At 35.1% G+C, this 19,879-nt stretch overlaps 2 protein-coding genes across 51 annotated transcripts; one reads left to right on the forward strand and one right to left on the reverse strand.

Moving 5' to 3' along the window:
- The first annotated feature begins 1,931 nt into the window (after positions 1–1,931).
- On the forward strand, positions 1,932–3,531 carry LOC104788159 (pirin-1-like). Its single transcript, XM_010513854.2, has 6 exons — positions 1,932–2,143; positions 2,246–2,295; positions 2,392–2,430; positions 2,521–2,612; positions 2,716–2,816; positions 2,894–3,531. Exons 1-6 carry the CDS (start codon positions 2,043–2,045, stop codon positions 3,369–3,371), a joined length of 861 nt encoding a protein of 286 aa, XP_010512156.2. The 5' UTR covers positions 1,932–2,042; the 3' UTR covers positions 3,372–3,531.
- Positions 3,532–5,864: 2,333 nt separating this feature from the next.
- On the reverse strand, positions 5,865–18,820 carry LOC104788162 (putative F-box/FBD/LRR-repeat protein At3g59240). 50 transcript variants are annotated; one of them, XM_087451325.1, is made up of 48 exons: positions 18,443–18,820; positions 18,209–18,328; positions 18,045–18,116; positions 17,823–17,869; positions 17,651–17,740; positions 17,352–17,449; positions 17,162–17,255; positions 16,780–16,898; positions 16,568–16,680; positions 16,324–16,474; positions 16,168–16,240; positions 15,971–16,085; positions 15,763–15,863; positions 15,562–15,652; positions 15,225–15,422; positions 15,031–15,114; positions 14,754–14,863; positions 14,538–14,664; positions 14,335–14,438; positions 14,007–14,168; positions 13,591–13,916; positions 13,472–13,503; positions 13,230–13,370; positions 13,108–13,158; positions 12,979–13,025; positions 12,802–12,890; positions 12,503–12,600; positions 12,313–12,406; positions 12,045–12,163; positions 11,839–11,953; positions 11,680–11,752; positions 11,406–11,529; positions 10,990–11,292; positions 10,694–10,886; positions 10,495–10,578; positions 10,061–10,172; positions 9,904–9,978; positions 9,710–9,798; positions 9,544–9,635; positions 9,404–9,424; positions 9,214–9,314; positions 9,005–9,107; positions 8,772–8,886; positions 8,616–8,682; positions 7,900–8,513; positions 6,762–7,747; positions 6,529–6,669; positions 5,865–6,441 (listed from the first exon to the last, which is right to left on the reverse strand). In XM_087451325.1, the coding sequence occupies exons 46-48, from the start codon at positions 7,722–7,724 to the stop codon at positions 6,055–6,057; spliced, it is 1,491 nt and encodes a 496-aa protein (XP_087307451.1). In that variant the 5' UTR covers positions 7,725–7,747; positions 7,900–8,513; positions 8,616–8,682; positions 8,772–8,886; positions 9,005–9,107; positions 9,214–9,314; positions 9,404–9,424; positions 9,544–9,635; positions 9,710–9,798; positions 9,904–9,978; positions 10,061–10,172; positions 10,495–10,578; positions 10,694–10,886; positions 10,990–11,292; positions 11,406–11,529; positions 11,680–11,752; positions 11,839–11,953; positions 12,045–12,163; positions 12,313–12,406; positions 12,503–12,600; positions 12,802–12,890; positions 12,979–13,025; positions 13,108–13,158; positions 13,230–13,370; positions 13,472–13,503; positions 13,591–13,916; positions 14,007–14,168; positions 14,335–14,438; positions 14,538–14,664; positions 14,754–14,863; positions 15,031–15,114; positions 15,225–15,422; positions 15,562–15,652; positions 15,763–15,863; positions 15,971–16,085; positions 16,168–16,240; positions 16,324–16,474; positions 16,568–16,680; positions 16,780–16,898; positions 17,162–17,255; positions 17,352–17,449; positions 17,651–17,740; positions 17,823–17,869; positions 18,045–18,116; positions 18,209–18,328; positions 18,443–18,820; the 3' UTR covers positions 5,865–6,054. The 50 variants fall into 50 exon arrangements, with proteins under 50 accessions (XP_087307451.1, XP_087307419.1, XP_087307415.1 ...); XM_087451293.1 differs by having other exon boundaries at positions 9,404–9,635; positions 12,045–12,207; positions 16,780–16,878; XM_087451289.1 differs by having other exon boundaries at positions 9,404–9,635; positions 12,045–12,207; positions 16,168–16,256.
- Positions 18,821–19,879: the final 1,059 nt, after the last annotated feature.

The raw sequence follows: 19,879 nt of genomic DNA on the forward strand, positions 1-19,879 counted from the left end.
AAGCCTTTTAAAGTTTTAATTAATCAAAAAGTTAGGTTTGAGTCGTTTGAAAAACATTGTCTTAGTAAGTATTTATATACTATAACTAGAGAGGTGTAGTGTGAACACCCAATGAAGAAACATTTAATAGTGGTTATTCAAACATTGCCGGCACTCGAGAGTTAAGACATCATGAGTTGTATTATACTATAATACTGTATGAATTAGCTATATAGATCGATATGAATATATGATGATGATAATGAGATTTCACATTTATAAGCTTATGCCTTATGGGTATGTATACTCAGTTTTGTTTTTTTTTTTACAATAATATGGATCTAATCATCTAAACGAATATAAATATAATTAAACCTACTTTCACACAGATTGCTTAAAGTGGTAAAACAAAGAAGATGTGAATTAATTGTCGTTATTCCGCAACATTGTTTAGGATTTTAGTGTCAAACACTAGTTGACATGCAAAGTAACATGACCAGATGGTATACAACTATATTTACAAGGCCGTCGACTTTATATATTTTTTTGTAGGCCTTCGTTTGTCATAAGAGAGAGAGGAAGATATTTGTACTTTTAATATCTCTCATTAACAATAGTAATTGCCAGCCAAATCATGGCTACATGATGTATGAAACAGACCGAGAAAAATGAAGATGCTATTTTTGCCAATTATTATTATTCTTACCACTTCATTTTTTTTTTCTTTAAAAAAAAACCAGGTAACAACCCGCACTGTATGCAGAATAAATCAATTTAAATAAAATTATTATGAGTAAAATTATAATGATTGAATTAATATCCATTTGTGTCAAACGTAATATGTAATTAAAATATATTTCAAAATTTTGTTTATTTCATTTTAAATACGTCTCATCCGTTAAAATCTTTGAACGTGAAAATTTTTTAACGTAGTCGAGAAAATATTGACAAAATGTTATTATTAATGGCAATGTATCTTTTGTGTGGTTTAAAAACCAATTTATTGAAACAGGACAAATGATTAGATAAAATGATATATTAAAAATTTTGGAATTTCTAAGAATTGTAATATGCATCTACATAAAATATAAAGATTTGAGTACCATTAAGTTCAAATTTGTATTTTAATTTGTTGATTTTTTTTGTTACATTCATTTCTTTTTTTAGTGTTTGGAAAAAAATTGTATATTATTTGATGAATAACTATTTTTACGAATAAAATTAGATATACATTTTAAAAATTTTTAAAAGTACACGTTAACAAAATATAGTACACATAAAAAAGAGAAATTTAACAACATCTTTTCTTATTATTTTTTGGTTAAACATATAATGACATATATTGTAAATAGTATTAATAAATAAAGTAAATTGCTAAAAAAAATGTCTGGAGCTCTCCAGCGACGACACCTCAGCATTTTTCTCAAAATGTTTCCCTATTAATATATAGGAGATATTGCGATCATTTTAATTTTAATTAGGGGATTCATTTTAGATTTCGAAAATCTGTATTAATTTGAATATCGAAGCGAATAAAATATACAATCTGCGAGCATATTCACACTCGTATGACTTAAAATTCTGTATTACTACATATTTTACTACATCGACATGCACTTGTTTTTTCACTTGTCACGATTCCTATGCCTATGCGTATACGTGGCATGAGAACTTCTTTATATGGTGTGAACGCAATTATGTTTTTGATTTGCCAACGTCTCATAAAGATTAAACAACAAACGGAAACTTTTAGCAATCTTAATAAATTTTAGCAGTCTATTCGTAATCTAATCAGGCTAATGAATCAATCCGTAATGTAATCAAATTATTGACCAATAATCACGTTTTTGGTCCACACAAAGGACCCACTCACTTACTTACACCTACAACTTCTCCAGTTGCAGTAGATCCTCATCCTCTGCATTGCTCTCTCGCTATATATATTATTTATACACACACACGCCACTAACCCAAAATACAAAGAACTCACTTCCTCCATTAACAACCAAAAAAAGATTTTAAGAAGAAGGAGAAGGCAACTCAGTAACAGAATCATCATCGCCATGCCTGTTCCTTCCGACAAACCGAGACTTGTGATCAAGAAAGTTCTAGCAAAGCTTCAAAAGGAAGGTGAAAGCGCTGTCATTAGGAACGGCATCACAGAGTTAGTTTTCTTCTTCTTTTTTTTTTTCTTTTTCTCAAGAAAGTGATCCTATGGCTTCACCTTCAATTCTCATATATATTTTTCCTTTTTGGGTTGATTCAGGATTGACCACAAGTTATTGGACCCGTTCGTGTTGCTAGTTGATTTTTCCTGTAAGTTTCTTCCTTCCTCAAATCTGTATATTAAAAAGGTGTGATTCTTTTATTATGTTATAGGCTAATCCAAAGCTTGCTCTGTTTCTTGATCAGTTTCACTCTCAGCTGGATTCCCAGATCATCCTCACAGAGGTCAATATCACATATACCTTCTCTTACACACCAATAAACATGTTTTGAAATGTTGTCTTTAATGTATAATTGGTCAACTGTGTGGTGCAGGTTTTGAGAGTGTTACATACATGCTACAGGGAGGAATCATTCACAAAGATCCCAAAGGTCATAAAGGTACAATCCAAGCCGGAGATGTTCAGGTAATTACAAGAAACAGAACACCCAAAGAAACAAAAAAAAAAATATAACATTAAATCCTCTCCAAGACTGGTTTCACTCAATTTTGAGTCTTTGATCTTACAGTGGATGACAGCAGGAAGAGGAATCATTCATTCTGAGTTTCCGGAAGAAGAAGTCAACAATGGTTTACAGCTTTGGATCAATCTCCCTTCCACTGACAAAATGTAAAATAAGATTTCTTTACTATCATCTCAAAAAGAGTTCACAGTTTTTGAATCTCTCTCTTCTTTGATTTTGACAGGATCGATCCAAAATATAAAGAGGTATCGAGTTTAGACATCCCGCGAGCAGAAGAAAACGGAGTTGAGGTCAAAGTCATAGCCGGAGACTCCATGGGAATCAAAACTCCAGTCTACACAAAAACACCAACTATGTTCCTTGACTTTACCCTCAAGCCAGGATCTCAAACTCACCAGACCGTTCCAGAATCATGGACAACTTTCGCCTACATTATTGAAGGCGACGAGGGTGTGTTCGGTTCTTTGAACTCTTCCGCTATATCGGCGCATCATGTTGTAGTGTTTGGACCAGGGGGTTTAGTTAGCGTGTGGAACAAGTCAACATCGAGGTCGTTGAGGTTTCTGTTGATTGCAGGGGAACCAATAGGTGAGCCTGTGGTTCAGTGTGGTCCGTTTGTGATGAACTCACAGGCGGAGATCGATTTGGCTTTTGACGATTATCAGAATGCTAAGAACGGGTTTGAAATGGCCAAGTGTTAGGTCACAGTGAAAAGTGTTAACAAAAACCATTTTAATTTTTGGGGTTTGTTTTCTTTATTTCACATTCAAGAGATGAATCAATGTTAGGAGCAATAATAACGATGCTCTGTTTGAGAAAGTTGATATCAAATTGGAATTGTTTTGGTTGTTCTTTTTAAAATTTTGAGCAACAATTAACAGAGCGAGGTGGTAGACATAGAGCAAAACTTTAGTCTCTTGAGGGTTGGTGGTAGACACAGAGCAAAGGTGCACCTAGAGTCCCACATCAAATTAATCAGAACTAATTCCTCGAGCTCGTCACATCCAGAAAGAGAAGCTTCTTTGCAAACATACTGTTTTCAATCTCAACAAAATTAAGATGGATAGTCTTAAGCTTTGGAAGAGATGTATCTTAATTAGTAATTACCACATCTTAATTTTTATAGATGCGTCTCATAATGAAGCAAATCAACAACTTGGAAGCCTTAAGAAAACATTGTGTATACATAAAAAAGTGAATATGCATATTATAAAGAAGCCGACAGAGTATAACCAACAACTTTAAAAATGAAGTATTTTTAGACAACACTAGTTAGATGAAGTATTTTTCTTCCAAACAAAAAAAATCTAGGTATTAAACTTCCAAATAAAAAGGAAATAAGATATTCAGTTACACGAAGTATTATTTAATACATGGCCACACATCCCAACTTTAAATGTATTGCCAACTGCACTAAATGTATGTATTGCATGACCACATATACCAACTATATGATGACATGTGCTCAACATCACAACCTTCTTATTCCGGTACACCGTTCATCAAAATCCGATGTTGACCAATATTGACCGGCATTGACCGATGTTGATCAATAAAAGCATACAACTTTTTTTTGTTTTTAACATTATAATTGAATTATTTAGGAATCATTTATAGTGTTTTATAATTTAAAACATATATGGATCCAAAATAAAAATATATTGTATATATATTCCATTAATTTAGTCTTATAATAGTTATCTTTTTCAATCTCAAAAATTAACTAAAATTGAAGTAAAAATCATTTATAAGATATTAAAACTTAAATTCAAACCATATAATCTTGTTATAATAAATCAAATAAGAAAACTACTTATTTTAACTTTATTAATTTAAAAACATCAAATTCTTACTTAATATATCTGAATATAAAATAATATTATTTATTATTCTCAACCAAAAAAATTATTTCTACAACAAAAACACTTAGAACCAAACCCAATACATATCAAAATCATTAGAATTATTGAAAAATAATTTAATATCTTAAAAAATTATTAATGGTTTTTCATTTCACTTTTATTAACTTTTGCAATATAAAAATATATTATATATTTGTTAACTCATCCAGTCTTATAATAGTTAGTTTTTTTTTCTATTGCAATTAAAAACATCAACTTATTATTTGATTTATTTAAATACAAAGTTTTTTGTTATTTAATAAAAGAAATATTATTGATTGTAAACAACAAAAACACACAATATTTATTTTTAATATATAGAAGATAGAAGATCCAAAAAATTGAGTTTCCAAAACAATATATTTGACTGTAGAAAAATTAAAATATATAAATTATTATATATATATGAATTCAAAATAATTATTAACTATTAGTTTAGCTTTAAAATTAAAATTACTAATTATAAGAATGAATACATTAAATATGTAAACAAAATATTTAGTTATATAATATAAAATATGTCCTAATTTTAGAAAAATTATATTAACTATTTGATATAGCAATTTATGTTTTTGGTTTTTAATAGTATACATAAAAAAATGAAATATTTTTTGGTTAATATTGGTCAACGCTGGAATCAGTTAACCGGTGTATCGGAATTGTATGTTTATGGTGTTAACCACATGACGTCATATAGTTCATGCATGTGATCATGCAATACATCTACTTCGTGTAGTTAAGGGTACAATATTATACTTAGCATGTGTGACCATGCGTTCTCGCATACCTGGTGTAGCTAGCAATCTTTTATTCTAAGTAGAGGAATATTTTTTAGTTTTTTTCTCAGGAAAAAAGGAAATTACTAAATTTTCACTTCTTCTTGAATTGCCTTTTGACGAAAACGCACCGCTTTAATTAATGGGCCTTTTGTTGTTTTTAAAGCCGTGGGCTTTCCCGTTTACGATAAAAAATGAGTAATTGGACACGTGTTGTTCCACCAACCTCCGCCGCCACGAGAGCTCAATTCCAGTGAAAATTATCATCGCCGGAAAACCAATCCTAACAACTGAAACTTTTTTTTTTTGCTCACAGGTGATGAGTTATACGGGTACAAGGGACGGATCAACGAGCAACAATAAAAAGGAAAATCACTCAGAATTTTTAAACGGGTAAATAAATATGCATAGTGGTGCTACTTAGGCTTCTACTCCAATATCTTTAGAACCTTCATTAGTAGTGATGAGCAAGTAGGAATATTTTGTACTGCGAACTGGAATATTTTGTACTGCGAACTGGAACTAAAGCTATGTTATATATATATAACAACTTCAAACCCTTGAGAAAACATCAAGTATACAACAAACACACACAAAAAAAGTGAAAAGAAGTAGCTGAAAGAAGGGACCAATAACAGAACATAGACCAAACTATATAGTTTTGTGCTAAAAACTTTGACGATTAAAAAAGGATGATACTCTCCCATTTATTCGAGATAGTCGATGACACCGGAATAAGGATAAACTGGTGCGAGTACGTGATCACATATTAGTTGGATACTGCACTTTGAAGAAGCTCCTCTAGGAACTAGTCTCTCAAGTTGGCTTTTCAAATCTTCATCAATTCGTGTATTGTAGCAGACAATCATTTGTTCAAGCTTCGGCATTGTCTCCAAGAAATACTTGACTTGCTCCATCTGCTTCTGCTTCTCCTTCTCCGTGTCATCGCAGTAAAAAGAAATTTCGCCAAACTTAAGTATCTTTAAAACCTTCACCGGACTTGATGATAGGCAACTACGAATGTCCACCTCCGAAGATTTGCATAGGCACCCGTCACCATCCTCACACTTGACTGTTTTCTTGTGATGGAGTCCCTAAATAACAGAGGAAATAACTTCAAAGCCTATAATTTTGTTTCAATATTTTTATGCTGTAGGCCAAGGATATATATGAGTTGGTACTTCAAAAACGAGGGTTTCTAGACTTGGACACTTCTTGAGTAGAGCCGGCAATGATTCCCATCCTGCTTGCCGGTGAGTCTTGACAGTTAAATGAATCAGTTTTTTGAATACCGGTATTGGTTTACAACAGAAAGTAAGAGCCTGAAACAAAAAAAAAAAAAACCAGATCAACTTCATTTGTTGCAAGCCCATGTAGCACTTACTGAAACAAGGGAAGGTACTAAGATACAAACCTCAAGAGTGCTGGCATATAAGTAAAGGATCTGAACATTGCATATCCTCGTAAGAGGATCAGTTGCGTTACCGACCAAATCTCCGTAGCTTGCAAGTGTTTGCTGATCACGTGTCATTCGAAGACCGATACTAGCTTCAACAAGTGAATCGAATTTCACAATATCATACTTTTGAGCAACATGATCAGAGTATTCAAAGTAGACAAGATTCGGTGTATCAAATGTAACACTATCTGGATTCTGGTCATAGTCTTGACAACGTAGCGTTAGTCTCTTGAGGGTTTTGGAAGACACAGAGCGGTGCCAATAACCATCCCAACTTAGATTGATCATAACTAACTCCTCAAGGACAGGACAGGCAGAGATAAGCTTGACGAGGTAATTATCACCGTCTCCAAAGCCAAAGGTAATGAGATCAAGATAGAGAGTCTTAAGCTTTGGAAGGAAAACATGTTCCATATGCATACCACCAATCATAGTACCATTTCCAGTTTCAATTCTCAGTCTAACTAGTGACTTGCTCATAAAGACACGTGCAGGCATCATCAAATTCTTCCAATCAACAGTAACGCGTAAATCAAGATCCGATATCCCACGTAGCATCACATTTGATATCCAACGACAGACAAAAACTGGATAGATACCATGGCCACACTTAAGAGAGAAACTTCTGATAGTAGAATCCCCCTGTGAAGCCAGAACTCTCGTTACGAATCTCATAAAAGCTATATGAACCTCATTGGTCTCTAGTTGGTTGACCAGTTCAGGACGCGAGCATTCGGAATCATCGAAATCAAGATTTGGTTTGGCAGCAAAGAGATAACGCCATTTCTTAGAGAGAAGAGATGTTAACGCAGCTTCTTTTGTGGAAAGAAACGACAGTATGTGGCAAATTAGAGCTTCTGGTAGATCGCTGATTATATCTTTGCGCCTGCTCCATGTTTCCATCTTTTTAGAATTCATAGTGGCATAATGAGATCTCAAACCTGAAAAAAAAAAAGACATGATCTTGACTCAGAAGAACACAAAAACAATTGTAAAGCCATTTGTACGATCTTCGTCCTAGAAAAGAAGACATATTGTAGATCAAACATTAATTTTTGGACTCTAAAAGAATCCACAAAATCAGAGAACTCACTTGGTAATTAGGATCAGTGACCATCTGACTTAACGAGCCTGAATGGGAGATTGATTGAGAGAGGGCATGATTAGGATGTTCTTATTTTTATTCTTCTAAAATTGTGGCCGACATATTTGGTGAATTCCGATTTCGTATAATTGAATTGAGATTTGTGAGGGTCACGTCGGTTAGAGAGTTAAAGGCGAACACTCTTTGGGTGTCTGTCAACTCAAAGTGTTCTTCTCATGTCCACGTGTAACGGCAAAGAGTCTTTTGGGGTTTCCACGTGTTCTTATCATGTCTACGTGTCAAGCGTGTCAATGTTGTTCGGTCTTCTTCTTCTTATTTTATCTGTACTTTCTCTTGTCTTTTTCTTCTTCTTATCATCTGATGTCTAGTGTTGTTCGGTTTTGTCTGTACTTTTCTCTTGTGATCTTTTCTTTTTCTTCAAACTTTTTTTTTTTTTTTTGTAGCTTTCCTTTGTTTAATCTTTTTGCCTGGTTTTGTCTTTTTTTTTTTTTTTTCGTTTTTGTTTAGTTTTTTTTTGTTAAAGAGTCTCTGGTGCTTGTTTGGAACTTCTTCATCAATTCAGCCGTTGAAACGTAAGGTGCAATTTACTCTCGGACATAAACCTGAAAAAGAGATGACAAGAGTTGAGAGAGACTAACAGAAAAGTTATACAAGCAACCGTGAAGCACAACGCACAACTTTTCTATTCTCCTCCGGGAGTGTACCTTGTGATGGCTTTGATTTTGCTGAGTCCGATTGGTAGTGCTAGCTACGTTTTCAACAGTCGTTTCCCTGCATTGAATCAACAAATAAGAAAAACTATAACAAGAGACACGTGAATGTCAACTACGTTTATACATTTTTCTGATTACTTTCATTACCTTTATACATTTTTCTGATTACTTTCACTACCTTTATACATTTTTCTGGTTACTTCCATTGGCTAATTGGCTTGAGACAATTCTGGTGCCTTGTCGAGTTCCACTTCAGTAGCACCTTATTGTTCAACAAACACAAAAACAAAACAAAAAGATTACTGGTTGAGGGAGATAGATAAACTTGAAACAGAAAAATAAATGTAAAGATAAGCAGAGAGGATTTTGAGATGACTTACAGAACAATAAGAAGAGGTTATTTTCCATTTGGGGCATAGTTCAGCATCATCCCTAAATATTATTAACAGGAAGAAAGAGTGAACCTCCATATATCTCCACCATCTAGAAGCAGCAGACAAGAAACAAAAAAATCTCAGACTCAGTTATGGATGGGGAACTACTGAAGCGAACGTATTGAGTGATTTTGTTGAGTAGTGGGACGACTTGCCTGACTTGTTCGGAAAAAGTAATAGAGTCTTTGCGTCGACGACTGAGCTTCTTCTCTCCTCCGGTGATGAGTTGTTTATGTGGAAAGATGTTTCACAGAATCTCCAAAAGAAACAAACCCATTAATTAAGATCTTATCTACGAAATAAAAGTCATATTTAAGAAAGCAAAACACTCAGATAAATGTATACCTTTTTGTCGTTGTGGAGTTTCTGGCCAAACAGATGAGAGTTGAAGAAATACCACGAAAACAACGTCTCGAAAACAAATACTTCCACCAGATGTTATTACTCATCATATATATATAAAGAGTGAACCATATATATATTGCCTCTATGTTTGACGCTGTTACCGTTGGGCGAAGGTTTGCTTTTGTTTGGTTCAGAATCTTCTTCAATCTTCAAACCAAAGCATATATCCAATCTGCATAGAAGAAGCTTCGTTAAAACAGCCAGCCTAAATGAAAACAAATTCGGGGAAGCGGAGAAGACAAAGACCTATATTGTAATAACACGCCGGCGACCGTTTTTGTACTTGAAAAAATCTGAGTCATGGTCCTGGTTGGAACACGATCACAGACACAGACCTGATTCGTTTCACCCAAGAGGAAACACGATCCCATACACAAAAACGAAACTCTTCTTTCAAAAGCAAAACATCGGCAAATCGATTAATAGGGTTAGAAAGATACCTCTGACTTGTTTTGCTCTCTTGCCGCCTTTGCTGAATCAGATTGGTAATGCTAGCTACGTTTTTAACACTTTCCCTGCAGTTAAAAGAATCAACACATTAAAAACAAAAAACTATAACAAGAGGAACGTCGCCGACAAGACAAAGACCTAGATTACCTTTTAATCAAGTTTGATGTTGTTTTACTGTAAAAACACGCCGGCGACCGTTTTTGCGTTCTAAAACTACTTCATCCTTGAAACAATCTGAGTCAAGAAATCATCGTCCCTCCTGGCAAAACAAAACATAAACATGAGAGTCAAATGAAGTCTTTACCTGCTTCTTGACTCCATTTAGTGAAAATTAAAGCAACTTGGTGACTTTAAGTTTGGCAAACTGAAGTGGAAGAGGAAGGAAGACAAATTGAGTCAAAGACACAACAAAATCAAAAAAGAAGAAGAGAAGGTGATAAGATACAACAAAAACAAAAAAAGAAGAAAATAAAATCATAATAAGGATCTTAGAGGATTGTTCCCCCACTGTTGTTGTTGTTGACTTGGGCCGGTCGTCCCTAATAATACATGCGAAGAAAGAGAGTGAACAATTGGCTCACCTGTCTTAATTTTGCATCATCTAGCTTTTGCCTTTTGAGAGCTCTATTTTCCTGAATCAGTTTGGTAGAGGTAGCTATGTTTCCCTGCAGTGAGGCAATAAATGCGCAGACAACAATTACAAAAGAAACGTGAAACCAGATTTGGGTATCAGAATCGTTATTGATTAAGACTATAATCTCTCTGATGGAGGGTATTTACCTTGAATTATGGCAGACGTGGTGTACTTCTTTGTGGTGCAGGCAAAAGCTGGAGTTGTGGAGTGAAGAGCTTGCTGATTTTGAAACAATAACTGACTCACCTGTCATGATTTTCCATCATCTAGCTTCTCCCTTGTGATGGCTTTGATTTTGATAACTCAGATTGGTAGTGCTAGCTAAGTACACTCGTTTACCTGCAGTGAAAGGAATCAACACATTAAAATAAACTATAACAAGAGAAACGTGAGACCACATTTGGGGTGGGGTATCAGAATGGCTATTAAGAATGTCAACTACCTTTATGCAATTTTCTGATTACTGCCTTTGGCTTGAGTCAGTTCTGGTGCCTTGTCGAAAAGCAGAGAATTTTGAGATGACTTACAGAAGAGTGAACCCCCATATATCTCCATCATCTAGAGAAGCAGCAAACAACAAAACTAAAAAAGTCTCAGTCTCACTTATGGATGGGGAACTACTGAATCGCATGTACTGAGTGATTTTGTTGAGTAATGTAAAAGCAATGGATCTTTGCGTCGACGACTGAGCTTCTTCTCTCCTCCGGTGATGAGTTGTTTTATGTGGAGAGATGTTTCACAGAATCTCCAAAATAAACAAACCCATTAATTAAGATCCTATATACAAAACAAAATTCATATTTACGGAAGCAAAACACTCAGATGAAGAAACACACAGTAAACCCCAATAATGTATACCTTTTTTATTGTTGTGGAGTTTCTCGTCAAAGAAGCAACGCCATGTCCTCTGAACATCCATCACTCTCAAAGACACAAAAAAATAAACTTCCACCAGATATTATTCATCAAGAATGCTTGGATCCTGAGAGTAGAGAAGAGAAGGTGATAAGATATATAACGATCCTGAGAGTAGAGAAGAGAACGATCCTGAGAGTAGAGAAGAGAAAGTGATAAGATATATATAACACACAAAAGAAAAGAGAAAAGAGAAATCTCAGATTGACGTTGTTACCGCAAGGCGAAGGTTTTGTTTTTGTTTGGTTCAGAATCTTTCTTCATTCTTCAAACCATAGCATATCTCCGATCTGCATAGAAGAAGCTTCGTTAAAACAACCAGCCTAAGTGAAAACAGATTCGAGGAAGCGGACAAGACAAAGAGACCTATATATACCTTTCAATTCGATCAGTTTGATGATGTTAGTATTGTAAGAACACGCCGGCGACCGTTTTTGTGTTCTGAGTCAAGAAAGCATCGTCCGTCCTGGCTGGAACAAGAACACAAAGACCTGTTTCGTCTCACCCAAAAGAAAACAGTAAGTTCTCGCAAATGAAATTAAACAGCAACAACATTAAAAGAAAGGGAACACGAGAGAGAACCTTCCAAAGATCCAGCTAGCTGAGGCACATTTTAGGCAATTGGGAGAACCTCCGGCAGTTATCAAGAATTTACCTCCAAGATAGTAGTAGCCTTGTCAACTGAACGAAGTTTACCGCACCTTTACTTCCCAAAATCAAAAACAACACAAGCAATGTGATCAACCTAAGCAGAATCAGAAACAAGAATGATATTGAGCAACTCCTACATTAACCAACATTCACACGAAAATCAAATAGATTCATAGGTTTAGAGAAAACGAGAAGATACCTCTGACTTGTTCAGGCCTGTTTACTCTCTCGTCACTTTTGGTAACACTGTTATCTGTCTTAAAATTGACAAACACTTCAAGAGCCGCACGAACCTGCAACAAAAATCCTAACTTCAGATGAATCCAAAATAGAAATATAATATTGTCAAGAAAAAAAATTAGAATGAAAGTTCCGAGTATACAACATACCATCCAACAGCTCTGAAAAGAGCATTATCTCATTGCTTTACTATGAACCTTCTTCATCCTTCAAATCATCGTCTTGGTTGGAAAACACGTACACACACCTGTTTCAGCACAAAGAAAGAGAGAAACGCACTATTTAATATCCCCATATTATCCCTCCATCATCTGCCTAATTATAATCGTCTGTCACCATCATTGAAGTATTTATTCTACAAAAACAAACATTTAAGAAGAACAAAGTTTTAAAGAGACTTGAGAAGAAGAATCACAATGTTACAATTAATAAGGACAATAAGTGGAACCTAATAATAATCTTCGTAGTCAGATTCTTCTCCCCTGATTCATCAACTTCTTCATCATCTTCTCTTTCTTTCTCTTCCTTTCCTTCAGCCTAACCAAACATAACTCAAAAACGTTACTATGAAGAGCTCAAAAAAAAAAAAAAAAAACAATTGAACTGCAAAATGGTTTTTTCATACCTTACGCTTAGCTTCAAGCTTTTCAAACACATCCACTTTATGAAAACCTGCAAAACGAAACATAAAGCTGAGATTCTTGTTACACTGTTGATAGAAAGAAAAACAAGAAACAAAGAAAACACAAAGTACCTGCTTCATGACACCATTTAGCTCTCTTAAGAGGTCCTGCTCTTCGAGTATCTGAAATTGCATTACAGTTTATAAAATTGACATATAAAAGTAGAATCTGTGATTTAAAGCAGCTTACTGACTCAAAGATTGGGAAAGCGAAATGGACGAGAACGGAAGATGTATTGAGTCAAAGACACCTATAACTACAAGAATCAGTTTGATGTTTTATCTTTTTGGTTCTGAATCTTATTCATTCTTCAAACCCATAGCAAATCTCCAATCTGCACAAAAGTAAAGAATTAGAAGAAGCTTCCTTAATATATTTTTTTTAAGTCTGAATTATAGCAAGCAGCATTAGTGAATGGAACATGTTTTTTCATACCTTATACTTAGCTTCAAGCTTTTTAAGCAAACCTGCAAAACGAAACCTAAACCTGAGAATCTTGTTACATGCTTGAATAAAAAAACAAAAGAAGAAGAAACAAATAAAAAACAATGTACCTGCTTCTGGACTCCATTTAGCTCAGTAAAATCAAGGGTTTTGCTCTGAATTCTGGTGCCTTGTCGCCGAGATTCCACTTGTGTAGTACATTGTTGTTCAAAAAAAAAAAAAAAAAAAGAAACAAAAGGGATCATTGGTTGAGGGAGATAGATAAAGTTTTCAGTCTCTCATATGGATGTGAAATTGAAACGAATGTATTGAGTTATTGTGAGAATGAGTCTGACTCGCCTGACTTGACGATTGGGCTTCATCACTCTACCAAAAAATTGAAGTAGTTCACAACACCAGGATCACTTGTCATGTAAGAATTGGAACTAGCAGGAAGCTGATCACAGAAAAAGAAAGACATACCAATAATGTAAAAAACATATAAGTATTAAGACATTAGTGTAATTAAGTGTTCTAAACTTCATACCTCGGGGCAGAAGCAGTCTCTTATCATTGGCATTTTAAAGCTTCGACTAACAACATGATAGAAGCTAAGAAGACGAGGATAGATAAAGAGATCAATTGGGCTCAAAGTGCTAGACCTCCAGAGACGCACCATGACAGCTCAATCAAACCACTGATCACCGTCCTGACAAAAGAAAGAAAGAAAGGAACAAACACATTAGTTAAATAAGATCCCCATACAATACAAGAAGGAACTACTCTTATTTCAAAAGCAAAACAACGACACTGTAATTATAACAGCAGATTAAATAACTAAATCAAAACCGATTCAATAGGGATTAGCGAGATACCTCTGACTTGTTTTGGGTCTATCTCTCTCTTTCGTCGCCTTGTGATGGCTTTGATGATTTTATAAAAGAGACTGGAAGTGCTAGCTAAGTTATTAACCCTAACCCTGCAGTGAAAAGAATCAATACATTAGAAAGAAAGAAAAAAAAACGATAACAAGAAGTCAAGAAGAACAACGCCGAGAAGACAAAGACCTATCTATTACCTTTTGTGATTGTGAGTAATGGAACAACTTGCCTGACTTACTCGAATAGCACAGAGTCTTGGGGTCAACGATTGAGCTTCTTCTCCCCGCTGATAAGTTATTTTTGTAGAGAGCTGTTTCACAGAATCTCCAAAAAGAAACAAACCCATCAATCACGATCCCATAAAAGAAACAAAACATTCGGATGGGAGTTGAAGAAACACCAAGAATAATTACCTTTGAAGAAATGCCATGAAAACAACGTCCTCTTCTGATCATCAACAAAGACACGAAAACCAGTACTTACCAGATATTACTCATCAACAATGCTTGGTTGGAGGATAAAACTTGAAACAGAAGAAAATAAAATCATGATAAGGATCTTTAGTTTACTTATAGAGGTTTTATCCGTTGTTGTTGTTGACTTGTTTTGTTGTTGTCGTTGAGAAAATCTAGATAAATTACAGATGAGATTACAAGTGAAACATGCTGATTTTGTAACAATTTGGCTCACCTGTCTTGATTTTGCATCATCTAGCTTTTGCCTTTTGAGAGCTCTATTTTCCTGAATCAGTTTGGTATAGCTAGCTCTGTTTCCCTGCAGTGAGGCAATAAATGCGCAAAAAACTATTACAAAAGAAACGTGAAACCAGATTTGGGTATCAGAATGATTGTTATATTAAGAATACAAACTCTGATGGAAGGTACCTTGAATTATGGCAGACGTAGTGTACTTCTTTGTGGTGCAGGCAAAAGCTGGAGTTGTGGAGTGAAGAGCTTGCTGATTTTGAAACAATAACTGACTCACCTGTCATGATTTTCCATCATCTAGCTTTTCCCTTGTGATGGCTTTGATTTTGATAACTCAGATTGGTAGTCCTAGCTAAGTATTAAACACTCGTTTACCTGCAGTGAAAGGAATCAACATATTAAAATATACAATAACAAGAGGAACCTGAGACCACATTTGAGGAACGTGATTACTGCCTTTTGCTTGAGTCAGTTCTGGTGCCTAGTCGAAAAGCAGAGGATTGAGATGACTTACATAATAAGAAGAGTGAACCCCCATATAATGCAGAATCATCCCTAATATTGTTAATAGGAAGAAAGAGTGAACCCCCATATATCTCCATCATCTAGAGAAGCAGCAAACAAGAAAACTAAAAAAGTCTCAGTCTCCCTTATGGATGGGGAACTACTGAAGCGAATGTATTGAGTGATTTTGTTGAGTAATGGAACGACTTGCCTGAATTGTTGGGAAAAGCAATGGAGTCTTTGCGTCGACGACTGAGCTACTTCTCTCCTCCGGTGATGAGTTGTTTTATGTGGAGAGATGTTTCACAGAATCTCCAAAATAAACAAACCCATTAATTAAGATCCTATATACAATACAAAATTTACGAAAGCAAAACACTCAGATGAAGAAACACATAGTAAACCCCAAGAATGTATACCTTCAAATCAGATGAGAGTTGAAGAAATACGCCATGTCCTCTGAACATCCATCACTTTCAAAGACACGAAAACATAAACTTCCACCAGATATTATTCATCAAGAATGCTTGGATCCTGAGAGTGTAGAAGAGAAGGTGATAAGATATATAACACACAAAAGAAAAAGAAAAGAGAGATCTCAGATTCACGTTGTTACCGCAAGGCGAAGGTTTTGTTTTTGTTTGGTTCAGAATCTTTCTTCATTCTTCAGACCATAGCATATCTCCGATCTGCATATAAGCTTCACTAAAACAACCAGCCTAAGTGAAAACAAATTCGAGGAAGCGGACAAGACAAACAGACCTATATATACCTTTCAGTTCGATCGGTTTGATGATGTTAGAATTGTAAGAACACGCCGGCGACCGTTTTGTGGTCATCGTCCTGGTTGGAAAGATGTTGCTCTCAAGTTTAGAAAGATACCCCTGACTCCCTGACTTGTTTTTGCTCTCTTTTCGCCTTTGCTGAACCAAAATTATGGGAATCAACACATTTAAGAAAAAGAAAAAAAATTATAACAAGTGGAACAGCGACGACAAGAGTAAGACCTATATTACCTTTTAATCGATCAGTTTGATGTTGTGTTACCGTAAGAACACGCCAGCGACCGTTTTTGTGTCCTGAGTCGAGAAAGCATCGTCCGTCCTGGCTGGAACACGAACACAAGGACCTGTTTCGTCTCACCCAAAAGAAAACAGTAAGTTCTCGCAAATGAAATGAAACAGAAACAACATTAAAAGAAAGAGAACAAGAGAACAAGAGAGAGAACCTTCCAAAGATCCAGCTAGCTGAGGCACATTTTAGGCAATTGGGAGAACATCCGGCAGTTATCAAGAATTTACCTCCAAGATAGTAGTAGCCTTGTCAACTGAACAAAGTTTACCGCACCTTTACTTCCCAAAATCAAAAACAACACAAGCAATGTGATCAACCTAAGCAGAATCAGAAACAAGAATGATATTGAGCAACTCCTACATTAACCAGACGAAACTCTTATTTCAAAAGCAAAACATCGATACCACCTCTGTAATTATAATAGCAGAACTATTTAATATTCCCATATAAGTCAGACGTATCTTCTTATTTTAAAAGCAAAAACATTCACACGAAAATCAAATAGATTCATAGGTTTAGAGAAAACGAGAAGATACCTCTGACTTGTTCAGGCCTGTTTACTCTCTCGTCACTTGTGGTAACACTGTTATCGGTCTTACAATTGACAAACACTTCAAGAGCCGCACGAACCTGCAACAAAAATCCTAACTTCAGATGAATCCAAAATACAAATATGGTATGCTAAAGAAAAAAAATTAGAATGAAAGTTCCGAGTATACCACATACCATCCAACAGCTCCGAAAAGAGCATCATCTCATTGCTTTGCTATGAACCTTCTTCATCCTTCAAATCATCGTCTTGGTTGGAAAACACGAACACACACCTGTTTCAGCCCAAAGAAAGAAAGAAACCCACTATTTAATATCCCCATATTATGCCTCCATCATCTGCCTGATTATAATTGTCTGTCACCATCATTGAAGTCTTGATTCTACAAATACAAACATTTAAGAAGAACAAAGTTTTAAAGAAACTTGAGAAGAAGAATCACAATGTTACAATTAATATGGACAATAAGTGGAACCTAATAATAATCTTTGTAGTCAGATTCTTCTCCCTCTGATTCATCAACTTCTTCATTATCTTCTTTTTCTTTCTCTTCCTTTCCTTCAGCCTAACCAAACATAACTCAAAAACGTTACTGTGAAGAGCTCAAAAAAAAAAAACAATTGTACTGCAAAATGTTTTTTTCATACCTTACACGTAGCTTCAAGCTTTTCAAACACATCCACTTTATGAAAACCTGCAAAACAAAACATAAACCTGAGATTCTAGAAACAAAGAAAACACAAAGTACCTGCTTCATGACACCATTTAGCTCTCTTAAGAGGTTGTGCTCTTCGAGTATCTAAAATTGCATTACAGTTTATAAAATTGACACATAAAGTAGAATCTGTGATTTAAAGCAGCTTACTGACTTAAAGATTGGGATGGCTTTGATGATTTTATGAAAGAGACTGGTAGTGCTAGCTACGTTATTAACCCTAAACCTGCAGCGAAAAGAATCAACACATTAGAAAGGAGGAAAAAAAAAACGATAACAAGAAGAACAACGCCGAGAAGACAAAGACATATCTATTACCTTTTGTTTTGTAATTGATCAGTTTGAGTCACCGAACACGCATGCCGGCGAGCGTGTTTGTTCTGAGTCGAATCAAATCATCGTCTCAGTCCTCGTCCACGAACACGCAAGAGTCAAGACCTGTTTCAGTTTCACCCAAAAATAGAAACAAACCCTAGAAATTTCAAAAAGCAAAAAATAAACATTCACACGAAAAATTAAATTGAAGAAGAACACGAAACGATACGTCGATACCTCCTCTGACTTGTTCTTCAGGTCCGCTTGCTCTCTCTCGCCGCCATTAGGATCGAACGGTCTCTCTCTCTCTCGCCGCCGTTAGGATCGACCGGTCTCTCTCTCTCTCTCGCCGCCGTTAGGATCGACCGGTCTCTCTCTCTCTGCCTCGCCGCCGTTAGAATCGAACGATCTCTCTCTCGCACTCCCTCTCTCTCTCTCTCTCTCTCTAAACTGATTTTGATTTCTCCAGGAGACTGGTGGAGCGTCATAGAGTATTTAATAAAACGGTCACAACCCAAAAAAAAAGAGGAAATTACCAATTAAATAGAGAAAACGGTCACATCCCAAAAAAAAACAAAAAACTATTTTTTTTTAATTTATTGCTTCGATTGGAACAGATTAATAATGTTTAATATGGTTAATAAAAAACCGAAAATTTTATATTTAAAATTATTAATTAATTAGATAACCGGGGATAAAATTGGAATTTTGATTTTGTTGAAAAATCGTGGGTATGAAAACAACAACGCTTATTAGTTTAGGTTTTAAATGATATATTTTTATTATTTGGTGTATTTTTATTCCAATGCAAAACTATTGGGTATTAAACATCCAAATAAAAATAAGTTGAGATTTTTTTTAGCATTTTTCCCTTTCTTAAAATGATGCGTTATTGTTTTTTCATGTAAAAAATAATAATAAAAAAAGCAATTCGTTTGGGATTAGTGGGCCTTTTGTTGTTTCTTTTTTAAGCCCAATAATAAAATAATTTTTTTTTGGCTTATTTTCTTTTATGTTATTAGCAGAAAAAGTTAAGAAAAATTGAAAGACTCTTTTCCGGTCAGAAATCATAGCGGAGCTAGGAAATCAGATTATCAGGGTCAAAAAAATTTTAAAAGGTCAATTATGTTATTAAATTTTTTTACAGAGGTTAATTGTGCTATTTTACAAGAGTCAATTTGATTTTTTCCCTAAAAATTCAACCAAATTTAAAAATTCACCAGGGTCATTTGACCCAGATGATTCTATACTGGCTCCGCCCATGGGACTCAGAGACTTCGAAAATCATGATAGGATGAAGAGAAGAGTCTCTGATCCGACCAGAGTCTCTCCCCAAAGCCGTTATATTGGGTGATAGCCCTGGGCATTCGGGTACTCGGATCGGGTTCGGGTTTTCGGGTAGAGCAGTTTAGAACCCATTAGGGTAAACAGAAAATATCGGTTCGGGTTCGGTTCGGGTTCGGTTCGGATCTTACCGGGTTCGGGTCGGTTCGGATCTAAAATTTCAGAACCTACAAATACTCGAAAAAATCGGATATCATTCGGATTCGGGTAATTTGTACCCGATTACCCAAAATTTAATCCAAAAACCTGAATTTTACCTGATTACCCGGAAATTTAAATGTTAAATATTAAAATAAAATTTTTAAAATTATTTTTTAAAAAAGATTGGTT

Source organism: Camelina sativa, chromosome 5 (genome assembly GCF_030686135.1).
Source record: "Camelina sativa cultivar CO46 ecotype springtype chromosome 5, ASM3068613v1".
NCBI lineage: Eukaryota > Viridiplantae > Streptophyta > Magnoliopsida > Brassicales > Brassicaceae > Camelina > Camelina sativa.

Excerpts from the sequence above, each read along its gene's own strand:
- LOC104788162 (XM_087451293.1), bottom strand. The coding sequence starts at position 7,724 with ATGAATTCTAAAAAGATGGAAACATGGAGCAGGCGCAAAGATATAATC. Across the intron at positions 6,670-6,761 it reads TATATGCCAGCACTCTTGAG|GCTCTTACTTTCTGTTGTAA; the intron begins GTTTGTATCTTA and ends TTTTTGTTTCAG. Across the intron at positions 6,442-6,528 it reads TAGAAACCCTCGTTTTTGAA|GGACTCCATCACAAGAAAAC; the intron begins GTACCAACTCAT and ends TCTGTTATTTAG.
- LOC104788159 (XM_010513854.2), top strand. The coding sequence starts at position 2,043 with ATGCCTGTTCCTTCCGACAAACCGAGACTTGTGATCAAGAAAGTTCTA. Across the intron at positions 2,296-2,391 it reads GTTGCTAGTTGATTTTTCCT|TTTCACTCTCAGCTGGATTC; the intron begins GTAAGTTTCTTC and ends TTTCTTGATCAG. Across the intron at positions 2,817-2,893 it reads CTCCCTTCCACTGACAAAAT|GATCGATCCAAAATATAAAG; the intron begins GTAAAATAAGAT and ends TGATTTTGACAG.